The following is a 12030-nucleotide window of genomic DNA, read 5'->3' as shown; positions in this document are numbered from 1 at the left end:
GTATAGAGATAAAAATAAGTTTAATTCTGATCTTTTAATTAGTTAATCTTTAATTTCAATATTTGGGGAAAGAAAAACTTCAGACCCAAATTGATACTTTTTGTGTGTGTGTGTGTGTGTGTAGAATTCAAACAGGTGAGAAACCTGTGTTTAAGACCAATCTAAACCCAATTAAAAGGAATTCACTCCAGACTGTGTTTCGGTTCTGGTCAATGCAGATCATTGGTATGCTAGGGGCACAAGCTGACTTACCCAAGGTGTGCATTAGCTGGTACTGCCATATGGCCTATCATGTCTTACTGGTTAATTTAACCATCTGTCATGTCTTAACAATTTGCATTTGCTTTCAGTACTTGAGTTAGATATGTTTTCTTCTTTTTGGTACTGAACTTTTCATTACACAGTGCTGGTGTATTCCCATTATCTGAGTTTTATTAGTTTTATTTATAGTAATATATGCTGCAGATCATACTGTCCTTTTCCAACGTTGTGAGTAGAAGATGCATGTATTCAGACAAGCATTTTGGAGATGTTTTTGCACAAATTACTGGCAAAAAAAGGTCAATATCAAAACTCTAGCTATCAATGTTTGACTTCTTTCTCCTTCTCCGCCGTGTTCACTTCTAATTCTGCACTTGGGTTCACATCAACTTCTTTACTACGTGAAGTAAACCAGGTTAGTGTCTGTAAAATAGGTTTTATTACATACGAGTTCAGAGTAAAAATCCTACTGTTCATATCCTCTCACGTGCTGCTTTTTCAGAATTGTAGTGAAGCTATGACCTGATGTACTGTATAATTTATACTTTTTTTATAAGGACAGTAGCATTTCAGGGCAAGCATCTAAGAAATTAATGTCAAAATGGGGTTTCAGCCCTGATGTGCCTTTTAAATCAAAAAGTTCTTTCAGTCCTCTGAAAAGCGTGCAACATAACAAAGCTACAAAATTGCTGTGATTCTCTTTTAGTTTCTGTGCCTGCAGTCTCTTATCTCACTGATGGGCTGATTACAATTTTACCATCATGTAGGGCTGGTTTTTGTTGTTGTTTGTTTGTTTTGTTTTGTTTTGTTTTTTCAAAAACTTGTAATCTAAGGAAAACTCGGTACAAAGTACATGAGCAATGTTGTCATTATATTTGAAATTAAAAATCTATACAGCCAGTTGTGAATGGTCAATCCTCCTTGTTAGAAAATCAAATCTCCTGAGTGCAATGTGTTGTAGTGTGTTCAGAATCAGAGCTTGATACTTGGCACCTCGAATAGCCAGAGATCTACTGTGTGTGGAAATGTGTGGGTTTTAACCAAGTTAAGTGCTGTAAACATATTACTGGTAAATGGTAATAGAATGGTCGTTGAGCTTCGTTCTCGGCTCATACCTCATTAATGATGTTTGTGTGTCATAGACCTAAGAGGACTGCTTAACAGGACTCTTGATAGATAAATTTTGTGATGGAGGATTGCTAAATGAGGGCTGAATGGTTTATGTGGTCAAATCTGGATGTTTTTCTTTATGTTGAGATGATCACTTCCATGTTTCGTGTTTCCAATGAGGGCAGTACTGTATGCTTTTGCTGTTAGAGATGCTTAGAGAGTATCGTGAGTTTGTGGGGCTCCTTCTTAGGGCTGCAGCAAGACAGGATTACTGGTTGGAAAGGCTTTCACAGGGGGCACAAAAAAACCCTGTTCAGGCTTTATTAAAGCATACGCAAATGCCTGTGTATCCATTCATTTGAATAGTTCTAATGTCTTTGGTTTCCTGAAATGACAAATGCTGTCAATACAGTGGTTTACTGACCTAAAGTGTCAGATTAGCAGTGTCTTTCAGATGTGTCTGTTGTATTTATTTCCATGACAGCCCGCACAAGGTCTGAAGAGCAATTAGGGATTATGTTTTGTATTTCTCTCACGTTACACTTGTCTGATTACAGTATTTTTCTTCCTGTGGAAAGTGAGACTTTGTCAAAAAAGAACATTCTCCTAGGAAACAACCATTTCCCTATACTACCAAGGAACATATCTGAATAATTTGGAAGTACATGAACCCTACTTCATGTAGTAGGGTGGGAGTTTTTTAAGTGTAAAAGGTGGAGATTGTCTTTTTGATCCAATTAGGTAGGACTGCAGTCTTCTGGGTTCTTTCTATTGCCCCTCAAGAATGTGGGAGGACAGCAAAGGTTGTAGGAATGTGCTATCTTCATCTGGTAAAACTGGCCAGCTCTGGGTTATCATCATTGCCCTAATCTGGTTCACCTGGCTGGGGGCTCACAAGACACGCATGCCGGAGCCTGACCACAGTCAGCTTTTACAAGCTCCACAGAAACGCAGGAGATGGGGCATTCCACTTTCTATCTTGGAGGTTGTAGTCTTGGAGTCTTCAGAAGACAGAGAAAACTCTCTCTTCTGTATGCTTTGTTCTTATAGTTAATCAGTTTCTGTTTAAAAAAATAAATGTACCCTATTTTGGTTTGGGGATTTTTTTTTTAATTTATTAGTATTTGTCTGCTTCACTTTTGATGCCTCTCTCAGCTATTTTAGAGCCTTTTAGTAGTCTTCTCTATACTTTCTGCTGTGATGCATCTCTGGAATTGCAATCAAATAATTTCTTGGCCTTTTGTCAAACTACAGATTGGGCTATTTGAGGAATTAATTTTCAAGTGGTTTCTTCAGTCCCTAAATGATGGTTTAACTCTTCTCAGTGTTTTGGGGTTTTGTTTTGTTTTTTTTTTTAATCTAGATGGGAGAAAAAAAACCCTACTCCTTCACAACCATTATCATAAGAGTTCTGTGTCTACTCTGATGCTAAATAAATCATCTGTAACTAAAGGCTTGCAGAACTGTAAATTTAATAATGAGTTGTCTTTGAACTTGTACGTAGGCTTGTCTTTGAAATGGGCTTGATGCCTTATGCTTCCCCGAGGGAAAAATAGCATTGCTGCTAGCAACAGGTTGGCCAGAGAGGGGAGACGAGTCCAATTCCAGAATACGTGGGAGTTGTGTGTGGCCCTGATGCACATCGCGGCTTCGGTTTCCAGCAGCCCAGAGCAGTGCGGCGTGATTAGTGGGGTGGAGGGGGGACGGCTGGTTGAGAACAGGGTTTGGACACGTGCAGTTTGGGGCCAGCCGTGTGTTCGCGGCATGTGTTCGTGCCTTCAAGAAACCACTTCTGAGGGTGATGAGCCTCCATGAACGTGAGAAGGCTAACGGGCCTTGGTAATCCGATGTCTTATTGCTTCCTGGTAGTATATTGATTGCTGCTTTTCCGTTCTGACCTTGTTGCTTTTCCGACCTCCGTGAGCTTTAGACTGCATTAATACCGGTTTTTTGAAGCGGGTGATACAGATCAGCTTGCAGCTTCAGGTCGTAAAGGATGTAGGTGTTTGCTGCTAAGCCAAGATGCAGGCAGGAGGCATGTTATACCTCTCGCTTTCTCAGTGGCATCAATTCTTTGAGTTCACAGTCTTTGTCTTGATCGATTATCTTACCGGTCTTCCCAGTGTCTTCCAAAGTAGCAGCAGAATATGGTGGAGGAGACGAGTGTGTACATGAGGTAGGATGCAGTTGTCTGAAATCCATCATCCCCCCCTGCCTTTTTTTATTGATGTAAAAATCTACAACTCATTTCTTGACTTCAGCTGTAATAGTGTGTTAGCTTTTCTTAAAGTTATCTGTGTGAGCTTTACTGGGTATGACACAGCACAGCAACAAAGATGACTGTTGGTATAATGGCTATTGGTTAGTTGATTTTAATATTTAAATAAAACATGCAATAAAAACCTGTTGCTCCTAAGTTGAGACTTGAATAAATGAATACATGTAAAAATTTTAAGAGCAACGGAACAGAGATTTTAATTGAAAACAGAACGTGCTATTCCAGTTTTTGAAATACCAACTTAATAGAACCATTAAAAATGATTGTAGTGTTCCATCTTTTTTATAAATTTTCTGGGTTTTGTCTTTTTTTAAAAAACTAGATTTAAGACCTTTAAAGGGTGCTAGTGTTTTGTGTTAATACTGATATCTGATAATTTGGAAGTAGTGTAGTAAAATTACATATTGAGGTCTGTAGAGAAGCATCACTTTTGCTTGAAACTAAAGGTGTTTGAGACATGATTTAACAAGTATATTCATGTTCTGATGGCCTTAATCTCTGAGATTTGAAAGCATCTACGTTTTTAATGTGAAAATATTTTAGTTACCTGTTGAAATCTTTGTTTTCTTGAAATGCTAGAGGAATAGTGGCAGTTACTCGCTGATAGAGTTTTAACTCCCAAACTTTTGGGGGGTGTTTACCCATAATCTTCTTGTTCAGGTGGCTTCAAGTTTATTTCTAGATTGCCATTTAGCTATTCTGGGGCAAGTTATGCTGGTTTTCTTTTATTGTTTGTCACATCTTCCTTGCCTTGTTTGCTTGAACGTTAATGTGTTTTCGTCAAGAAGTTTCTCTGGTTATACATATGTTTATTGTTTAGTACAGTAGTGTTACAGTTACATGTGCAGTATGCAAATAAACCTCTGTTAATATTAGCATAATAAGCTAATACTAAGCTTCCGTTTAGTATTAGACTGGTATTAGTACTTGCAGATTCAGAACTATTGGTAGAGTATGAAGGAGACTGAATTAATCCCACCTCACCAGAAGACTAGCATAACTGTTTGAGAACATTTTAATATTTGGGTTATATTGCCACTAAATTCTGTTGGAAAAATCTTTCGGTTCACTGGAAGCAGGATTAAGAAAATCTATTGTTCCAAAGAGCATTATTAATTTGTAAATGGATAAAAGAATTGTCGTACTTCTAGAAGGGGGTATAATTCTTTATTCTGTAGCAAGTCTGGTTTGTTGATGTGCTGTCGAGCCTCTGAAATGTTGCCCTCAAATCTTCCATATTTTTTTCTCTGAATACAGATTGAACCAAGTGCACGGTGAAATTTGGACATAATCATAACGGGCTGTATTTTAGGCCACTCTGAACGATACTAGATTTTGGTGGAGCTGTTCAGCTGTTCTGAGACTCGCTCTCAGAGATGCAGGGTTAAAGAGCATTTTGAAAACGCAGACCATGAAGAATTTAATTCTGTAATAGTAATATCAACTTCCTGGGTAATTGCAGTAGTTATAGATAAAATATGTCTTTGGGATTCTTGGCAGACTTTCTAGTAAGGGGAACAACAGAATTACTTTCAGTGGTGTGCTAATGGCAAGTCAGTCTGAAAAATGTTTGAAGGGAAAAATATGCAAATAGGGTATTGCAGTGAAAACAGGCACGTACATTGAAAAATTCAGAAGAAAACACGTATATGGCACAAACTGATTAGAAAGAAAGAAATGGAATAAATTACTCTTTTCCTCCAGACAATTTGTATTAAAGTTTCAGTAACGTTATGTCTGTGTATCTTTCTCATTTCTATCCTATGTTGCTATCGCACATTACTTTATATCTGTGCTTTGCATTTGAAAAATATTTAGTGTTTGTTTATGCAACAAAACCACTGCTGACACAACGAATGAGGTAGGAATGGCTACACTGATCGTCTGAGCAGTACAAGCTAAGCTAGTAGAACATCACCCACATCCAGGACTTTAACCTCACGCGAGTATCAGTAAGAGGTCTAGTACTTTTATCTTTGATTGTTTTTCTAAACATTTAAATAGCGTGTTACCACTTTGTGGTATAGACCTAACCTTTGTCAGGTGTCGCTTGGGTACTTGCTTGATTCTTGACTTCAAAATGTGTAATTATTGTATGGCTTCCCTGTGCCTCTCCTTGGGAACCTTGCTAATGGACCACAGAACTGAAGAACCTAAGTGGCAGAGGGACTCAAGTGACAAAAGTAACCACAGCTGGAAACATACAAATCTCTTTTTTTAAAAGATCATGATAGAAAATAATATTTTTAATAGTAGAATAAGAAAATGTTTTAATACGATCCCAGTTAATCTTGTTATTTACCAAAAAATAAAAAAAAACCCAAACCTGTATCCTTAAAATACATTTTCCAGAAGGCACATTTAATTTATTCATCCTCAAGGACATTTAAGTTGTAGAAAGTCTTAATATTATTTTTTTAAACTGTTGACGGCAAAATGTTGATAAGGCACAACTGTTCCATTGTACTATAGTGAAGCAGCAAAAAGATCAGCCTTCATGTAACTACATCTCTTCAAAAGCTTTAGCTTATTTCATTTGTAGGTCTTAAGATACGGGGATAACATGTGTAACTAGTTCTGACTGCTGCTCCTTTCTTCTCCCCCCTTCTTCTGTGGACCCCTTTGCTCTTGGGCATTCCTGGATCGTGCAGCGGGGTTTTTTGTTTGTTTGGGTTTTTAAAAATTCTTTTGCATTGGGTTTTTTTGGTCTCTGTTTAAGAAGAGATGATATCATGATATCTATCTCTTCAAAATATGTAGTTTCCTTGGAAGAAGTTAGGTTTTGGAGTAGAGGCAGGCAGCTGGATGATGCAACTAAAGCGATTAACTGGAGCTGTTGCTGCCCTTGCATGCTGTTGCTATTTGTATGTTGAAAATATTTCTTTCTTTTGTTTGGGGTTTGTGTTTAAGCGCTATTTTCAAGTAAAATTTTAATCAAGTCAGATCCTGTATTTGTCACTTTTTTTCTCTCTCTTAAACGTCTCTCATAAATCTGTTTGCAGCTGGGTCTCGGGCATCTTACAGCAGCCAGCACAGCCACCTTGGCTCCGAGTTAAGGGCGCTGCAGTCTCCAGAACACCATATAGATCCTATTTACGAAGACAGAGTTTATCAGAAGCCCCCTATGAGGAGTCTCAGCCAGAGCCAGGGGGACCCTCTGCAACCAGCACACACAGGCACATATCGCACTAGTACAGGTAGGTGGATGTAACTTGCATGGTTGTCTTTTTGTGAAATATATCTTAATCTTCAGTACTAATTCTTCTCTTTCCAATGTGCTAAACAAAATCTGTGTTTTGTTGCCAGTCAAATCTATGCATGCCAGTCAAACAAAATACCTCGTGCAGATAACAGCTATCAATAGAACCCCAAAGGCATGCACAAAATGGAGAACTACTTAATGTTGTGCTGTATGTACAGTAGGTGAAGCTAATTTGGGGAGGGGGCTTACTCATAAGGACAGAGAGAATATTTTTATTAATCTTGTTTATTGTCTTTGAGAAAAATCTGTTGCCTCTGAAGAAATTGCCAGGGGTTTTTTGCTTGCAAAGGTATTTTGTGTGTTGCAAAGGGACTGCCAAGTTCCTTCCACATGAAGCTAAAGGATTGTTCACTTGCTTTCGAAGTGAATCATAAGTAAATGTTCTTCCCCTCTCCTACAGAGGAACACTTAGGTATAGGTACACAGACATAAAATTGAATGATGGCATAGAGAAAAGCTGTTAGCATCACTGGTTTATCCATAAATAATAATGATTGTCCATGAAATGCATTGGTGTACAAGTCCTACTTGCAGAATGTCCTCTCAACCAAATGAAATACAGCTGTATGTTGGAACCCACAAATAGATCACAAATCAACAAGGATATTTATGGTATTTAATGCACAAAATAATTAGAGTACATAAATGCTACAGCCAAAATAGCCTAAAGCAGATGTAGAAAGAACTTGCCTTAGGAATTGTAAGTATTTCTGGTGTTTTATCTTTGCTGTGTTGATCAAAGAGGGAAGATTATGTCCATCCTCGGATCACTCCCTTTTTTCATCAAGAAAAAGTTAAGTGTACTTTTAGGAGCAAGATAGTTTTCTTTCTTTTAAAACTTTATATTTTTTTTATTTTTAAAACCGTTTTTCCGAGGGCAAAGCTGGCAGTTTTTGCATGTCCAAAAATTTCTGTTGCTTTACACAAGTTCTGGTTGTTAAAGGTATGGGAGAAAATCCTTAAAAAGAAGTTTTTCCACAGAATTCTCTAGTTAAATACCTGTAACAGCTTTATACTTTTTGAAGAACACCATTACACCATTTCCTTCCTGTTAAAGAAACTACCATAGTATATGTTTTGTGTAGAGTCATATGTGTATATGAGAAAAGATTGCTATTCTTTGCATGAAGGGGACAAGACCTCTGCCTAAATCACTGAGCAGTGGAGGCAGTGATAGTGACTGAAGCAACTATTTATATTGAACTTTTAAGCCTTGTGTTTCGCATGTGGCTGCCTTGTATTTGCTATATGGTGCTCTCTTTCCCAGTCGTGCACTGAAGAGGGTTTCTTGTTTTGCTTGCAAAATGTCCCTTGGCTCTCTGTGCTGAGGTAGCAGGCGGTCTTGTGACTGTTATCTTCACAACACCTCCATAAGGAAGGAAAATCTGTCAGCGTAAATCACAATTAGAGTGAATGAAACTGGGATGCGGGATGTTAACAGGTAATACCTGCAGATGGGTTTTCAGAAGGGAAGAGGAAAAGCTAAAAAAATAATGCCGATTTGGGTATCGGAAACGTGCCCTGTGAAGGTGAATTTTATTTTGGTGTTTGGGATATGGGTTTGAACGTTGCTCCAGGCTCGTTCTGAAGAACGACCCCGTCAGTCCAGCTTTGTGTCGGGTTGATCCTCCCTCGCCTTCCCCCTCCACCCCTGTCATCAGGGTCAGGGGAAATAAAAGCAGGTGGATGCGTGCCAGGCCAATTATTCCGTTGCTCCGTCAATAGCTGTTAGCTGCAAATGCTGTCAGCCTTTCACACAGCCAGGCTGAAGAGCTGTCAGCGCTTGGGGAATTTGGGGCTGGATCGGATCAGCTCTTGGTCTCCTCCTGCATCTACCACAGAGGCCCGTAGGAACGTATCCCTTCTGGTGGAGACCATACAATTTTTCTGGGATTAGCAGAAAGGAGGGGAAGGAGTTCAGCTGAAGTTTGGCACACAGAACTTTTTATTTCTTCATTGGCTTAAGTGGGTTTTTTTATTGTAGGGCGGAATAGCTATTTGTCTTGACTATTTGATCTCAGCTATGAGGGATGTAGATTGCCGTAGACTCCTTGAAGGCGTGTGCCAAGGGTTCTTCGTGTGTGAATTGCACCGGGGTGGGAGGGGGTCGTGGGGAGCTTTAAGACTTGAGCGTGTTCCTTTGTAGACAGTGGTTCACATTCTTTTGCCTATTACCACAATACCTTTAATCATGAAGATGGTGCATGGTTTTCCCCATCTGATGGGGGGGGGGGAGGGGGGGGGGGCGGAAAGGGGAAGGCAAACTTAGTCTAAGGACTTTGTCCAAAACCTGCATGTTTTTTCCTCTGCAGCTAACATTGCCCATTAGAAAAAAAAAAAAAAAAATTATGTTAGTTATACTTGCAAACGATTTATTTTTGTGTTTGTTTGTTCGGTTTTTTTTAAAAAGAGAACATTATTCCCGAATTTGAAAATTTCACTTAATGTGGAAGATTAAGTGACTCACAGAATGGAAACTTTGTTTTTTAATATAAGCATCACATCTTTCTCTTTTGTGAGCTCTTAAATACTTATTACATTCAGGGATGTTTACACAGCTAAGGATAAAGCCCACTCAGAGTTTTTCATCCTCTAGGTGAATCAATATTCAGTGAGCAGAATTCAATAAGCTAAAATTTCTCCACGGGGTAAACTAAATTAACTTTGTTCTATTTAGTCAGTGGTTTTTGGGCGGCGGTGGGGTTTGGTGGTGGTGGTGTTTTTTTAACTTTTGTATTTTCCTCTATTTCACTTGTGAATGAAGTGCATGATGATAGTTCTGCAGTAAGGGATACATATTGCAGAAGGTACAAAATAGTAGGAGCTTACTGAACATCTCCCTTACTAGAATAACTTTAGATAGGGGCAGGATGAATTCTTCAGCATTTTGTGGTTTAAATTATGACCGGGTGTGTTGCTGTCATGCTGTCTAAGCTAAAAATAATCCTTCAAACTTGACAGCAGTAGCTGCATAGGCTTTTTTGGTCGGTAACCATTACTTAACAATCCCTTCTGGCCTTCAAAGGGTAATGCCTTCTCTCATATTAAAAAGTACCAGCCCAAACTTTTGCACTAAAAGTAGCAAGAAACATGAAATTCTCCTTTTGAAATGGGGATCCACAAAAGATGTGCTTGGAGGGAGTAATCCGACATAATACAAATAATGAATTAATTTACTTACTGAATAGCACCTTACAACCTGTATTTGTAACCCAACTAAATAACACTAATAATATTTGTCCAGGCAGGTGCATTACTTATTTTCCTTATAAACCTAAAGGCCTTGCATTATTAATTTGAATCCTAAGTTAATAAGAGTAGAGATAACCTTATTTGATGGGATGTTTACACGGACACCGCTGGAATTTGAAGGTGGGGGAAGGTTTGCCTTTCAGCCAGAGCGGGACACAGAATCGGCGATCGTTTGCTTGTTTGCAGAATTAGAAGTTTGGACTAGGGATTTAGTCCTTGGTTACTGGCATTTAATGAAACAAGTCCAAGCAGGCAAAATGTCACTATTTTGCAAGCCTGGGATTTCCGTAGCTGCCTTGAGGAGAAAGCGGCTTTCCTGCTCGGGTTCTGGGCTGTCGGTGCTGACCCGCAGCAGGCGAGCACGGCGTCGGCAGCGGTGGGATCTGCGGGACCGGTTGCCATCGCGCTCTGGAGGCTACCAGCACTCTGTCTGGGTGCTCGTAAAGACGCTTGCTTTCGTTGTGAGCCCTCTTCTATAAAAAGGATGTGATTTCCAGAAAAAAGTTATTTAAAAGCCTTGAAAGAGTGCTGTCCCCAGTGGTCTGGGAGGGAGGGGTGGTGAATGGGGGGGTCTGTGCTTGTTCTGAACTCCCTACTGGGGCTTTATCAGATGAAGTAAGTGCTGCTGCTTAAAAGCACTGGTGCCGCCGGTGAGCTGTGGACATTTAGACCTCAAAACGTGTAGAGTGCTCACGCTTTAAGAGCACTGACCGGTTTCAGGGACTGCGAGTGAGTATCTTTAACCTCACACAAGTGGGCAGGATGAACCAGCAGTTACGCCGGAGGAGCGAACCTGTCCTCCTCAGCTCTGCGAAGGAAGGACGCACGCATCTCATTGGCACCAGAGGACCCTTGACGGCCTTGAAGAAAGCTCGAGGTTTGCCGAGGGATGCGCGGCCTGAGGACGGTCTCTGCTTCTGGCCCCCGAAGGTCACTGCCCCTTCATGACGCAGCCCGATCGCGGGAAGTCCGGCAGCGTTGTGTGGTTAGGCAGCTGGTTGGCTTTAGTTTTGAGAGCCGGGTGTGCAGAGCTGAAGTGCCTCCTTGATGAAGACAGGGCACGCGAGGCACTGTGAGGACTCTTCTGTGCTTCTCAGAGAGGGGGAAAGGGTTAGGAAAAGGATGAGTAGGGTCTGTGGTTGATACTGCTGAAATTAAAATAGGACCTTGAAATGGAAGATTTGTTGAAAGGAGGTTGAATAGTGAAAAGCAGTCAAAGGTTGCATTGCCTCTGAAGAGTGGCTTAGTGCAGGACTTGAAGGGTTTACCAAGCGTGCTTTTGCAGTGGGATCGGGGCATCCATCGGGGAGCGTGCACTCCTGCAGCGCTTCTCCTGCTGCCTCCAAAGCTGCCTGATGTCCCTGAGTGTGCGGGCGGTTGCCAGGCTGGACTCCAGCTTCTTTGATGGCCTCCTCTTCTTCAGGCCAGGTCTCCCCAAGGTTCCTCCCACTGATGCTTGGGTGGTTCCACCAGCGCATAGCAGTCTCCGAGCTGTCTGTTAGCAAAAGCTGTGCTGCCGCAGGCTGTGCTCCCTCCTGGGTGCCGTGGTGGAGAGTGCTGATCGAAGAGAAGAGGCCTGTGAAATTCGTGATGGCAGGTGCAAACCAGAAACGAGGCTTTTTGCAGGCTGGGTTTCTGTGCAGGGGGAGAGAGCTGTCAGGAGAGCCGGGGAGAGTGAAGAGGGAGGGAAGAGTTTTCAGAGGGAAGTTATCGGTTGCTCCTGGCCACCGTTTCTGTTCGAGCACTTACCAGCAGCAGTGAAAATCTGTATCTCATTGTTGTGTGATGTGGCTTGGGAAAAACTGCTGAAGGTGAGAATTACTGTTGTGTTTCTGGATAGATGCTGTCCTCCTCTTCTCTGCCTGCC

At 40.8% G+C, this 12030-nt stretch overlaps 1 protein-coding gene across 8 annotated transcripts in view; it reads left to right on the top strand.

The window, feature by feature from the left end:
* CTNND2 (catenin delta 2) overlaps window positions 1-12030 on the top strand; it is a 665464-nt gene that overhangs the window by 399172 nt on the left and 254262 nt on the right. For all 8 annotated transcript variants that reach the window (XM_049823921.1, XM_049823920.1, XM_049823918.1 and 5 more), the window contains one exon: window positions 6652-6846. In XM_049823921.1, coding sequence (XP_049679878.1) covers window positions 6652-6846 — 195 coding nt within the window. The remainder of the gene's footprint in view (window positions 1-6651; window positions 6847-12030) is intronic.

Source organism: Accipiter gentilis, chromosome 20 (genome assembly GCF_929443795.1).
Source record: "Accipiter gentilis chromosome 20, bAccGen1.1, whole genome shotgun sequence".
In the NCBI taxonomy this organism is placed as follows: domain Eukaryota; kingdom Metazoa; phylum Chordata; class Aves; order Accipitriformes; family Accipitridae; genus Astur; species Astur gentilis.
Note: the sequence above shows the minus strand (reverse complement) of the source record. Positions and strands in the feature narration are given on the sequence as shown.